A 12,721-nucleotide genomic window follows, 5' to 3' on the forward strand; every position below is an offset into this window, starting at 1 on the left:
TTCAAATGGTGACAGCATCAGCTGAGGAAATATTTCCCTCTGTTGCTCAGAATTCCAGCATTAATGTTGCCACACAATAGTGGTGTGTGAAGGCCAAAGATTTGTAAAGGCACCAGGTACAGAAATTTAACACTTCCTGAGAATCTAAAAAGCAGCAACTTCCTTTTCCCACTGGAGATGATCTGTGTTTAATTAAAGATGATGCATGGCATGATTTGCCCCGATTCCAAGCCACCCAGTGAGCTATTCCCCAGTGCCCACTGAGGCTGGGGAAAGGGCTCAGAACTCCATCAAAAATTACAAGTCCACAAACTAACTATGCTTCTGTAAGTCATATGTAATGGCAAAACAGGGATCTATGAACCCTCCTGAGCAGGATAAAACTTTCTGAAACAGACAGACTGAGCAATACAAGAAAGATAAAAAGAAATTGATAGCACCTTTCCACATAGCTCTTCTGTTTCTAAGCATTCCCAGACCAAACTTTGTGCAAGAGATTAATCAACAAAACAGAGGTTTGGCTTCCACACACCTCAAACCATTCCACAGCACCAACTGTCTGAAGCATGTCTCAGTTCACAGACAGAGGGTGCTGGTCTTGTCCTACAAGATCCTAACAAGGAGAGAAGGAATTATGAAACACATACAAAAATTAGGGTGAGTTTCTGCAGAGGGTCTTCCTTTTGTTAATTTTTGCCTACCAAGGAAGTGAGGCCTCAAAATACCCCAGGGCTGGGTAAGCTAAAGGACTGCTTCACTTCTTCAGTGCAAATTATTTGGTGATAAAGTCAAGGGAGTATTTAGAACAGAAGCAAGCTTTATAGCTGGCCAATTCTAAATGATGGATCTACTTTCTGCACCCTGGATTTCTCTTCAGCACACCTCTGAAGTACCTGATCCAAAATGGGTGGAAATTTAAAGCTCTGACATGGCACCAAACTCCCTTGTCTCTGGGTTTTTTCCCCTCTTACAGCATGAGACAGGTATTTTTTTCCTTAAACTGCTTGGAAAAAGGGAAAACTCAAAAAAAGGCCAAATACATTTAGCCACAAGGTATAAAACAAACTCCCACTTAGTGTTTAGAAGGAGCCACTTCTGCTAAGCAGAGCAACTAATTCCTATAATCTGAGTCAGAGGGCGCTGATTGGTAAGATTCATGAAGGCTCCATCAACAATGCTACTGAGCAGGACTTCCCACCGTTCCCAGCTACAGCAATTTCTTCAATTACTTCAGTGGCTTCACTTTTCCTACATTCTGTGCCAGAAGATGGGTCACATGGAAGAACTTGTGGAGAGGCAGAGTGGAAAGAAACATGCTATTTAAAAGGATTTTTCCCCAGGCCTCAGAACAAATTAAATCTTTGTAATCAGGGTCCAAAAGGGAAAAAAAAAGGGGGGGGAAGGGAAAAAAAAGGGAGAATCAACCCACAACTACTCCCATCAGGTGGTAAGAACTTTGTGTTTTGGGTGACAATTTGTACCCACAATCTAAAGGAATTATTTCAAGGGGCTCACAACAAAGCCCTTCTCATTGCTGAGAGCAAAAATAACTTTGCTGTATACACAGCCCACCCTCCCCTGACCAACCCAGCTGCAAGGTACAAGACTGACTTAGCCAGGGGCTATGTAATAAAATGAAAGCTCTCTCACTTCCTAACCCTAACAATGAAAGTAACCTGCAAAATCAGAACTCAGCGGCTCTAAACTTCTTCTTCAAGCCAGAGGCACAGGTCAACTTGTGCAAATTAATCCAAACTTTTAATCCCTCTCCATTTTCTTGATGAAGTTTTAACCCAAAGTTAAATTGTTCTGCTGGAACACTAGGCACTAATCCCATGCCAAATGCTCACTGTACACAAAGCAAACAGATTGAGAATGCAAAAGAAAGTGTTAATTCTCCATCTATCAAGGAAGGAGCTATCTGGGACTGATTTTCCTCACTCCAAGTACTAATAAATTTGTCTTTTTCACCAACTGTTCAGTCAGATTGGACCAAAAATGCTCAAATCAGCATTATAAGGATTCAGTGACACAAAGAGAACTGTGCTGCCAGTCTGCTGAGCACCAGTGCAACAGTGGGCTGAAGGAACAAGAAAATACAATCAAAATGAGACCCATTCCCCTGAGGGTCAGGGTCTGCTCTAACACCAGTCAGGTACTTCAGACACTGCAAACAGAAAGCCCCCACCCCTCCAAATCTCTTAGCTAGAACATGCAGACCAGAGTAGTCAGGGTTAAACTTTACTTTCAAATCCATTACTTTTGTAAATTACATTTAATCTCCAGTGGGAAGCCAGAAGCTAATGACTTAGTAAAAAGCACAGGCAGCCTCCATCATTCCCATTTCCATGTGGAATACTACCAGTGCTAATTTATCCTGCTGTGCTTCTGATTGCCCTCACCCCATCCACTTCGAGATCAGCTCACCACTCACCGGCAGGCTAGAAGGTCTGGACTGAAGACTCAAGTTCATATCTTCTTGCCCTTTACTGGAAGCCATTGAGGGAGCTGATGATGCCTGGGACCCAAATGAGTCTTGGGATAACTCCTGAAACATCAAGAAGCACCAAAAACAAACCCCCCACAAATGGGAATAAATAAAGGTTCTGCTGGAATCACTCTGGTATATTCTCACATTGTGGAAGAATTATGGACCCTTGGTGACGTTTGCCCAAAGAGGGAAATAAGGCAGCAGAGCTGAGGCAGCAACACCCATGGCTCTGCAGGACGACAAAGGCCCTCGTGGCTGTGGGCAGCACTGGGAGCAGGGTCTGAACTCAACACTACATCTGCAGCTTTCTCTCATTACAGATCCTGAACAACAGTAGGGACTGGCCTGGGAGGCTGCCCACTTTGCTCTTGATCTCCTGACATCTTAGTGTAGTTCTAAGTACATTCATTACATAAACAAGGCAAGTCAATTAAAATCTTCAGCTTTTCAAGAGCTGCCCTCGATGCACTGCAGTGTTTGCTCAGAGGTCCCAGCTAACTTTTCATACAACTCTTAAAACACTGTTAAGCCTTGCAGAAAAGAAACACACCTTGGTTTGTTTGGGTTTTTTAACATGTATTTCTTCAGGATTTTATTTTCTATCCCAGGCACTATCTGCTTTCTTTCTCCTCCCTAAAGTCAAGTTCTGCACTTCAGAATCAACTCTTCCATCACCATCTATGGGTCACTCTGCAAACTGAGTTCTGCTATTGTGCTAAACCATGTAGCTCTGGGGACCACCTGGAGAACTTCTGCAGCCCAGAGTGTGAAGACCATTCCATGAGGAAATCCTTTTGACTGGTGTTGTCAATCAATGGCATTTACTTGACACTACTCTTCAACACTGCAGTATTAGCTTGGCTTAGCCCGTTACCAACATCTCTCTGTACGAGACGTGGACAAAGCAGAGCAAGGGGCAGGTCTGTCATCATCTTCACTCCTGCCACTTTGCTGATGTGCACTTCAGTCGACTTTAATGCACAAAGAAAAGGATTTGCTCCAGTTTCTTTAAAAGTGACTTACAGAAGGAAAGAAAGCAGGAGACGGCTTACCTGAGGAGGGGGGAAGCGTTGCTGGGAGTATGCAGACTGCTGCTGCTGCGGCTGCGACTGAGGGTACGACGATGACTGCTGAGAAAGAGCTGAGGAAGCTGTCTGCTGAGTTTGTTGCTGCTGCTGGTAGGGTGACTGTGACTGCTGCTGTGAGTAGGGAGGCTGAGTCTGTTGGTGTTGCTGGGCTGTGGACTGCTGTTGAGGATATGGAGTTGGGGACTGCTGATGGGGCGGCTGGGACTGCTGCTGAGAATACGCAGACTGTGATGGCTGAAGTTGTGGAGGTTGAGACTGAGGCTGTTGCTGCTGCTGATAAGAAGGCTGAGAGTGTGGGGTCTGGGATGGAGGCTGCTGAGAATAAGGAGGCTGTTGCTGTTGGGGATGAGGGCTTTGCTGGTTGTAATACGGAGTCTGGCTTTGCTGCCCATATGCACTGGGGCCCTGCTGTCCATAAGGAGGAATCTAGAGAAGAAGATAAGAGTTATACCAGTTAGAAGGTATTTTACATACACACACCGAGTAAGATTATGCTCAAGAAAAAACAATTCAGGACTAGTTCAGAGCAGCTAACTGGAAACGTACTGGAAATGCCACTGCCTGGATGCTTCCCAGACAACAGCAAAAGTCACTTGTGTGTGACACCATTCTTGCCAGTAACAGAACTGTAATAGGCACCATAACTAAGACTTCAGGATCTGACCACCATTCAAAGACAGTAGTGCTGAAAGGAAAGACTGCTTGCTCAAAAACCAAAAAAGACAGCTTTTGAGTCCTGTCAACAGTCCAGCAGGAGCCACTCAGATCATGTAATGAGCCAAAACTGACCTGAAGTCATTTTTTCTGTGCAGAACAGCTGTGTCTTTAACAGAACACAGAGGAAAGAAAGAGTATCTTATTTCCCTTGCTATTTGCTTTTCTCCTGTTTGATTCACTGCTCTGTCACTGCCTCTCTTGGAAAGAGGATTCCACAGGTCCTCCTTGAAAATCAGACACATCTGGATCCAGGTGTGGTGAACACACAGCCTAAAAACCTATCATTTCACCTCAGTCCAGGCTGAAGGCAGCCCCTTCAGAAGACAGTACTTTGTGTCTCTTCTGCCTGTCCCTGCTGTACACAGAGATTGGAGCCTGGGTGCTTTACCTGCTGTGCATATGAGATGCTGCCCATTGTACTTTGCGTCCTGCTTTGCATTCCCATGGGGTATCTCTGAGGAGTCTGTGGCCCATATGGCTGTCCTGGATAGCCATGTCCTTGCTGTGGCCCTGCCTGGGGTCCCTGCTGCTGCGTGTATGGGTTGTTTCCTCCATACGGCTGAGGCCTCATCTTCCCCATCTGATCCATTGGGCTTGAAGGCTGCAAAGCAAATAGCAACACACAATGTATATGCAGCTACATACAGGAATCATCCACAACTTCCCAAACACCCCAGAAGAAAACTTCAGCAGGTTGGCACAGAGAAGCAGAAGCTTGTCTGTCTCTTGTCAGGCACTGAACCCCTCCCCCACCATTACATTTGGAATTACAGCAGGATTCCTGCTGCCCTTTCAAACCTACAGACGTTTCACAAAGAACAAGCCCAACGAGAAGAAGTCGTTTCATGCCTCCTGTGGCCGCAGGACAAGAAAGAAGGGGGGGAAGGATCATTAAGGAAGATGAATTATCAGCGTAAATGGCTTTTCCCTATAGTAGACAGTAGTTTAATGCCCAGATATTCCACAACAAGGTAAATTTAGGCTGAAAATTTAAATATTCACAAGAAACACTGCTTCTCTCCCATATAACAAGGTATCCCAAAACACTAGAGGCTGTAATTTACAGTTATGCATTTCAATTAATCCACATTGATGTAGTAATACAGGGCAGTGCTACTGACATTCACAGTGTTCAAGGCTGCAGTTTCATTTCTGTCTGTTTCTTTTTACATATGCTTTGTGTTTGCTGCTTTTTGTAGAGTAAAGGTTTCTAAATTTAGTTCCTTTGGATGCATGAAGAAACTCCAAACTGTTAGCCTTTAAAGTCAGGTGCCTGAGTTTTAGAGCAGATACCATGAGTGAATAAATGCAACTTTCCTAGGGTATCTTCATCTGTGCAACCCCTGCCTGGAGCCAAGACACAAGACTAGTCAATCAAATTTCCTGAAAAGATTATAAACCTTAAAAGACATCTTTCTACCTGGGCAGTACTATTCCCATACTACAGTAAGGACTGTTTTGGTGTAGTGACCTCTAAATGAATCCCAGGCACAGTCTTTAAACTCTATCACTCGGACTGAATAAGAATTGTTCACTGATCTCCTGATGACCTAACTAATACCAATTAGATGTTTTCCACCAGATCACCATGACAATGGACTCTCTATTACACCATTCCTTCCTGCAACTAGCCCTAGGGTGGTATTTGTACAGATCCACCCTCTCTTGGTGAGATCAGGTGCTTGAGGAGTGGCACTACAGGCCTGCACAAGTAAATATCATACAAAGCGATATTTCCAGCTCCTGCTGGAAACCCAAGAGAATCCTGGAGACTAGAACAGGATTTCAGTTATGTTTGCAGAATCCACCCTCTGAGGGAAAAAAAGTTCAAGCAGTATGTTTCACTTCAGAAAAACCTATCCCAACAGCCAGCACAGCTTGAAGTCCCAACACACAGACCCTGAAAACATTTGTTTGACCAGCTGTCTGCTCCGTCTTGCCTGCCAGGCAAGCCACACAGCACTGAGCCCACGCCAAAGACGAGTAGGCAGGGGCACAACGGGGAGTTAATGGTGCTCTTGTGGGGTAACAGAGGCTGGGCAATGGGAGGGAATGTAATGGAGATGGCAGGAAAAGCCCCTCATTTTGGTAAATGGGGAGCTACCCACTCAACTGAAATTGGCCTCCTTTAAATAAATTTGCACCAGTATGGAACAAATCAGTTAAGAACCAGGACCAAGTCTCCTCTTCTACTCCAGTCATCCCCAAATACGTTGTTTGCTGTGCTACAGAAGCCATTCAACCCAACCACATGCACAGCACCAGTATGATTCTCTCTGTTGAGGCAGATTTTGGATGCCCTGCCGTGCTTGGCTGTGGTGGACATTTTCATCCACAGCAGTAGTAAAACAGTTCTGAAAAAGTTGTTTCATGTTTTGTGTTCAAGCTATTACAGATGTGACTGCTGAGGAGGAACAAACAGAGGCTGCAGGACCTCAAAGGAGGAAGCCCAGAGAAATCAGAGATCCCTGTCCTCCTCTATGGCCATAGCCAACAGACCATGCCATGCACCCACATGCTCTGAAAAGGAAGCTTCCATCCAGGGGGGCAGAAAAAAAAGAAAAAAACAATTTTTGAGAGGTCTTTGATGGCTGCAGTTTGAATCCTCAGAGCTACAGGACTTACCTCCTGAATGGCAGCACCCATGTGGAGCTTCCATACACCCTATGCAAATTGTGTTTACATCTTTCAAGCAATTGTCCCTAATGCTTCCTGAGTCTTGCCTTGTGGGTATCACCTCAGATTACTGACATCTTTTCTCTCCTCACAGTACCTTCTTTGGTATGTAAAAAGAGTACCAATAGGAATGTTTCCCAGCTCCAGGCTTTTGCCAAGTCACACCTCTCTTTCACCACCCCCCAAACACAAACCTCCTTTCTTCTTCTACCTGACCAAGTGCAACTTTAGGGTTACTGACTAAACTGTTTCAGCATCTTTTCCATTTGTTGCTTCTTTCCTCCCGGTTGCTACGTCACCTTTGCATCTGGCTAGCAAGGGCAGCTTCTCAAATACATTCCTCTTTGGGGGGATTCTTTCAAAATGGGTTTGTTAAATATGCACACACCACACACTGCCTCCTCTGCACAGATTTTCTTGTCTGTGGTCACCCACAAAGCTAATCATATCATCAGGAAAGACAGAAACAAGGTGAAGATTCACTTTTCCATGACTCCTACAGGAAGCACGACAATTGTTAAAAAAGTTCAAGAAACATTTGGAACTGTTTACACAGCATTAAAAATAAAAAGAGAGAGAAAAGGGGAAAAAAGCCCATCCAAAACACAAACCCCAACCATATTTCCAGGATGTGACCAAGTCGTCACCTTGATCACTCCGCGTAGGAGTACGCGACGCGTTTCCGAGCTGAACTGCCTCTCTTCCACAAGGCCCTAGTGCCCAGAGTAGGCTAAAAACAAACATGAAGAGCATCACTCTCAGTTACAGCCTTATCTGTAAATTCTATGAGAAATGTAAACGCCAATTAATCTCTAATGAAGGAACTATTTCATCCACATGCACTCCTGGCTCGTGGCAAACCAACGGGCTGATTCCTGCTCTGTCTTAGCAGCGTGGCTCTGGTTTAAAAGAGCTTACCATCAGGAAGTCTACTTGAATCTGCTATCTCAGTCCTTTTATGGAATTTAACTACACGTGCCTTGAGAAAAGAGCAGTCAAAGTGGAAACACAGGGAAGTGTGGATCGATCTGAGAGCTCATGCAAAGACTTTGGGGGGAGCAGAGGTGCCGCAGGAGCACAGCTCCTTTGTCAGCTAGTGTTACGTGAGGTGGGGAAGCCAAGAGGAAGCAACGCCTGCTCACTTGCAGGAACACTTGAGGATAAATAAGGAAATACCAAACTCTGACTGCAAAAGGCTGGAGATTCTTCTCTGGACTGGTACATGGGAAATCCTTTCAATAGGAAACCGCAGGAGTAGATTACTGTGATTACACTTCAAAAGCAAAGGCCTTGTCACAGAGAGACATAATTGAGAGAAAGTGCTGCTCCTTGATCACTGAAGTCCAGACCCCCTGCTTACACCTCCTTGCATTCATAGAAATTGCTTCTATTCTCCTCTCAGTCTCGGTATCTCTGCTGTTTTGTAACACTGTTAAGTACCAAAACTTGGCAAAACATAGTCCTGTCACCGGTCAAACTTTCAAAAGCCAAGTTGTTTGTAACAAAAGCAACAGTGAGCCCGTGCTCTAGAGAAACTTTAAGATCTTTCTAGACTTGGAGCTTGTAACAGCAAGCCTAAGGAGAGCTTAAAATGCTCTCCAGTCAGACCCCCTAAAATCCCACAACCAATTCTCTTTGGATTTTGTCTGGGAGAAGAGAAATTTGGCCTCTTGAAAAAAAAAAAACCCAAATAGTTTAGTCAAACCGGAGGGGACTTGATGGTCCCAGCAGGAAAATGAGTAAAGGGAAGAGACAAATCCCACTCGGGAAGCAGGAGTCAAACCCTCTGCAGCTGTGCAGAAAAATGTAATTCTGACTTTCCCCGATCACTTTATTACATATTTGAATTTTATTACACCAGAGGAAGAAAAGGGAGGAGAGTCATTTACTGAACTCTCTGGTTTCACATCGGCGTCATTCAATTATTGGCAACCGTGGGTATTGGCCACAACTGGTCTCCTCAGTTGCCCCCTCCAAAAATAGAATGGCCAAAAAAATAATAAGAAAGCCCTAAGCTCTCACTTTGGATTTGAAATATTTTCCTGATCAGATCTGTTGTCCATTTTTTGTGATAAAAAAATAATAAAAAGCACTACTGGCTGTTTAACTGAGAGAAGCCCTAATTGATTCCCACAGTAATTAACCTGCATTTTACCTCGGAGAGTGGTAGTTAAGGAAGTCGGCACTGCTATTTATAACTCATCTCAAATTGAGGGCAGACTGCCTAAAATCTAACACATCCCAGCTGTACTCCTGTTTGAACTGGGGCCAAGGGAATTTTTTAAAGCAATCTTGGCACTGAATGAATGACACCAACAGTATGAGCGCGCGTGTGGTTGTGTTGTGGTGACGTAGCAGTGGAGGTGGAAGGGGAAGGGGGGGCCGCCCGCTGTAATCCCTCTCCCAGGCCCGCTCGCTGCACACAGGCCCGGCCCTGGCTGGGGCAACGTGCTGGAGCCGCCCACCAAGAACCAAACACAGGAAACGTCTTTTCCTGTGGAACGCCTTGAAGTGAGAAGCACATGGCTAATCTGCATAAAAGCAAAGCCACGCCACTCCTGCCAGGAAGGTTAGTGCTCATAATCTCTGGCCACGGAGCTGGCTGCCTGTGAGGACTTGGACCTGAGCCTGATAACCCAGAAAGAGCCAACAGATGGGCAAGGACCCCGGCAGAAACAGCCCCGCCACGTGACTCGCCACATGGCCCTGCGAGCACCAACTATTGTCTGGCTGCTGAGCGCCGGTACAAAGACAAACCTGACCGGGCCCGGCGAGAGGCGGCAGCTGCTGCCCACCCGTCGCCAGGCCGGCCGTGGGACAGGGACCATCGCAGCCCAGAGGCCTGGAAGCTGCCAAGACAATGCTGACCAATGCCAGTGCTGGGTAACACCATCACACAGGCTCACAGGACGAACTGCTCACCTCCCTGAGGCTGGAGCCGGATGGGAGCTTACCAAAGTGAGAGACTAGGTCTTGATGGGAGCGTGCTCTTTCCTCGTGTCTCCAAGCCCTTGTTACCCCAATGTATAAGTCCCTGCAGCCAGTGAAGTTACAAAGCAGATTGCCACGTTGGCTAGAAAAGTTGTATTAGTGATGGATAATGCTGGGAAAGGGGAGTTTTACAGTCCCTAAGAACTTGTCAGCTGGGACCATGGTCATATCGGACTTAATCATTGAAACCAGGCAAGAGAGCAAAACCACCCATACTCTCCCAACCTTTCTGTGTCATTTGTATCAAAATCAACAAGCTGTATGAAGCAGAGAAATCAGTGACAGCAGCATCACCTTAACAGGCTGGTAACATCTCCAGTGGCTCATGAATTAGACCAGGGTTCAAAATCAGCACCCTTTCCCTGCCTGGTTTTCCATCACATTGAGAAACACCAACCACACCAAGGCAGGCGTGAAAACCTCCATGGGGGAAGTCATGGCAAATGGAGAATCACTCAGGAAAAACACTTTTCTGGACGGCAAGGTTGCCAGGAGCCTTATCAACCAAGCATCAGTGTTTTGAAAAAGCAACACTGATCAAAGTGGAGAGGCTGCACTGACCTTTGCCATTTCCAGTCTCTTCCACATCTTCTGGAGCTACTAAGAGCTCAGGCTGCCAAGAGACACTAAGGCTGGGTCAGGTCTTGGAGTTTCTAACATCCAAAACCATTAATACACTGCACTCACGTTGCCTTCAGGGATGAAGGTCTTTCACCTCCCACCTCTAAACCCTCCCCTTGACTAAACTTCTGCTGTATTTTGAAGTTCAAAGAGCACTATTAAGAGTTGCGCTTCCTGCAGTATCAAGGTACCAGTGCCTTCATCAAAACACAGAGTTTTCTGCATACTCACTATTAAGCTACGCTGGATGTGATGGTGGTGCCTACACATTGAGCACAGATAGTTACAAACAAGCATGGTGCACCTGGGAGGCATTGCCCCAAGCTGGCATGGAGCCTCTCAAAGACCCACCAAAACCAGCCACGCTGCGACGATTCACACCAACTGAAAGATGCAAACAGGCTCCAACAGCATCCACAAAGTGCTTCAGCAAACCCTACTTTTAGTCCAACACTCTCATGCTTCAAGTTTGCGCTTGAGACACTTTCAGGCCTGTCTGCATCTCCTGAAACTCCACACAAAAGTGACTCTGTAACCAGTCTGGAGAGTTTAAGCTGAGAAACGAGCACAAACTAACAACCGTCCTCATTTATGAGCAAACATGGTTCATCTTGCAGTGAGGCACACTTTCATCTGATCTATTTAAGGTGCAACTGGCTGTGCTAAGGTCAATATCCCAGCCTGAACTCGCTGCCTTTTATAGCCTTCTGAAGGGCGAGTGCACTGGGTCACGCTTCATTGCCTCTCTTCCTATGGTAGTTGGGCTTTTAAAGAGAGATGGAAGAGGCTGGGGGGGTGGGAGTTAAAGCTAAGATAAAAGGAAAAATCCTCCTGTAGATTAAAATGCCCCTAAAAGACAAAATACCCAGAAAAACATGCAGTAAACACTATGCTGAAGTGTATCAAGCATCTCATCAGGACAGTCGCAATGACTAGTGTGTCCTACTGAGAACATCATCACACAAACGTACACTTCCTTTTTTCTTTTCCCCTCCCTTTACTGAACTTTAGAAATCCACCAACTTCCTTCAGCCCCTCAGCGTAAGGACAACATGCCGAGCCCGTGCAACACCCATCAGTCACTTTCCTTGCCCACTCTCTAAGACACTACTCATCACTCTGGGAAAGAATGACTCCCAAAATGAGGTGGCCTGAGTTTCTCTGCCTCACACCCATAAGCTTGGGGCACCAACTGTGACTTCTGGAACACATTACAGGATTGGTTCCAGGGTTACAAATGCTCACTCTTTGAAAAGCTTCAACACAAATCTATTTGTATGCAAGCAATGGAAAAATACAACTCTGTTCTTTGCCCCCACAAATCGTAGAATCCAACTTAAATTTGAATCTTTATCATCTCATTATCAATGGCCAACACAGATTAAATTATTGGTTGCCAACATGCTCCAATAACTGACCTCTCCTCAGTAGTTTCAGTTCTGCAACTAGAGGGAGCCTGGTTTTTCTTCTGACTTTTTCCAGTAAGTCAGAGTTTGACTGAAGACACTTTCTATTCCTCTAATCTTTGCTAACACACAGACCTCAGAAGACACTAATATATCAACACTACACACAAAAGAAAACCAGGATGATTTCTAAATTACCTCCGTCACCTGCTTCTAACTATTTGGGGCTCTGTAAGCTTAAAATCAGCCCAGTTAGTATATTGCCCTTTTCCTTGCTCGTACACTTATTACACTAGTTCCTTTGTGGAGATGTTCAGTAAATCCAGGATACTAAGTTTTACCAATGGAAAAAAGACGATTAAGTTTCCTCCAAGCAGCTATACTGTGAACTACAACACTCTGGCTAAACACAATTCAGTAATTACCCTATTAACATTTCTCAGCAAGAGGCCAGTCCACACATCTCAGAGGCCCTTCCTAAGCACCACTCTTACTAATATTCTCCAAATTGATTAAAATTGACCCGAGTTTTGCTTACAGGATGTATTGTTACAGAACATTTTATTCCTGAAAGAAGTCAATCAGAAGAAAATGATCTGGTTGGGAAGTGAAATGACAGCCCCACCTCTAACCTTCACTGGAAATAACCTGACAGAGGTACAGTGTTTGTCCCCAAGTGCATGCAAGGTTATGGCCCTGCTCTGTTTTTTTAGAAGGTGGAGGGCAGGAAA

The 12,721-nt window shown here is 45.3% G+C and overlaps 1 protein-coding gene across 2 annotated transcripts in view; it reads right to left on the bottom strand.

Annotated features, from left to right (window-relative positions):
- ARID1A (AT-rich interaction domain 1A) overlaps nt 1-12,721 on the bottom strand; it is a 59,574-nt gene that overhangs the window by 31,226 nt on the left and 15,627 nt on the right. For both annotated transcript variants that reach the window (XM_062014695.1, XM_062014694.1), the window contains exons 2-4: nt 4,685-4,897; nt 3,544-4,005; nt 2,435-2,548 (exon numbers count right to left, since the gene is read on the bottom strand). In XM_062014695.1, the coding sequence (XP_061870679.1) occupies nt 2,435-2,548; nt 3,544-4,005; nt 4,685-4,897 (789 nt within the window). The remainder of the gene's footprint in view (nt 1-2,434; nt 2,549-3,543; nt 4,006-4,684; nt 4,898-12,721) is intronic.

The sequence above is a fragment of the Colius striatus genome, chromosome 24 (genome assembly GCF_028858725.1).
Source record: "Colius striatus isolate bColStr4 chromosome 24, bColStr4.1.hap1, whole genome shotgun sequence".
NCBI lineage: Eukaryota > Metazoa > Chordata > Aves > Coliiformes > Coliidae > Colius > Colius striatus.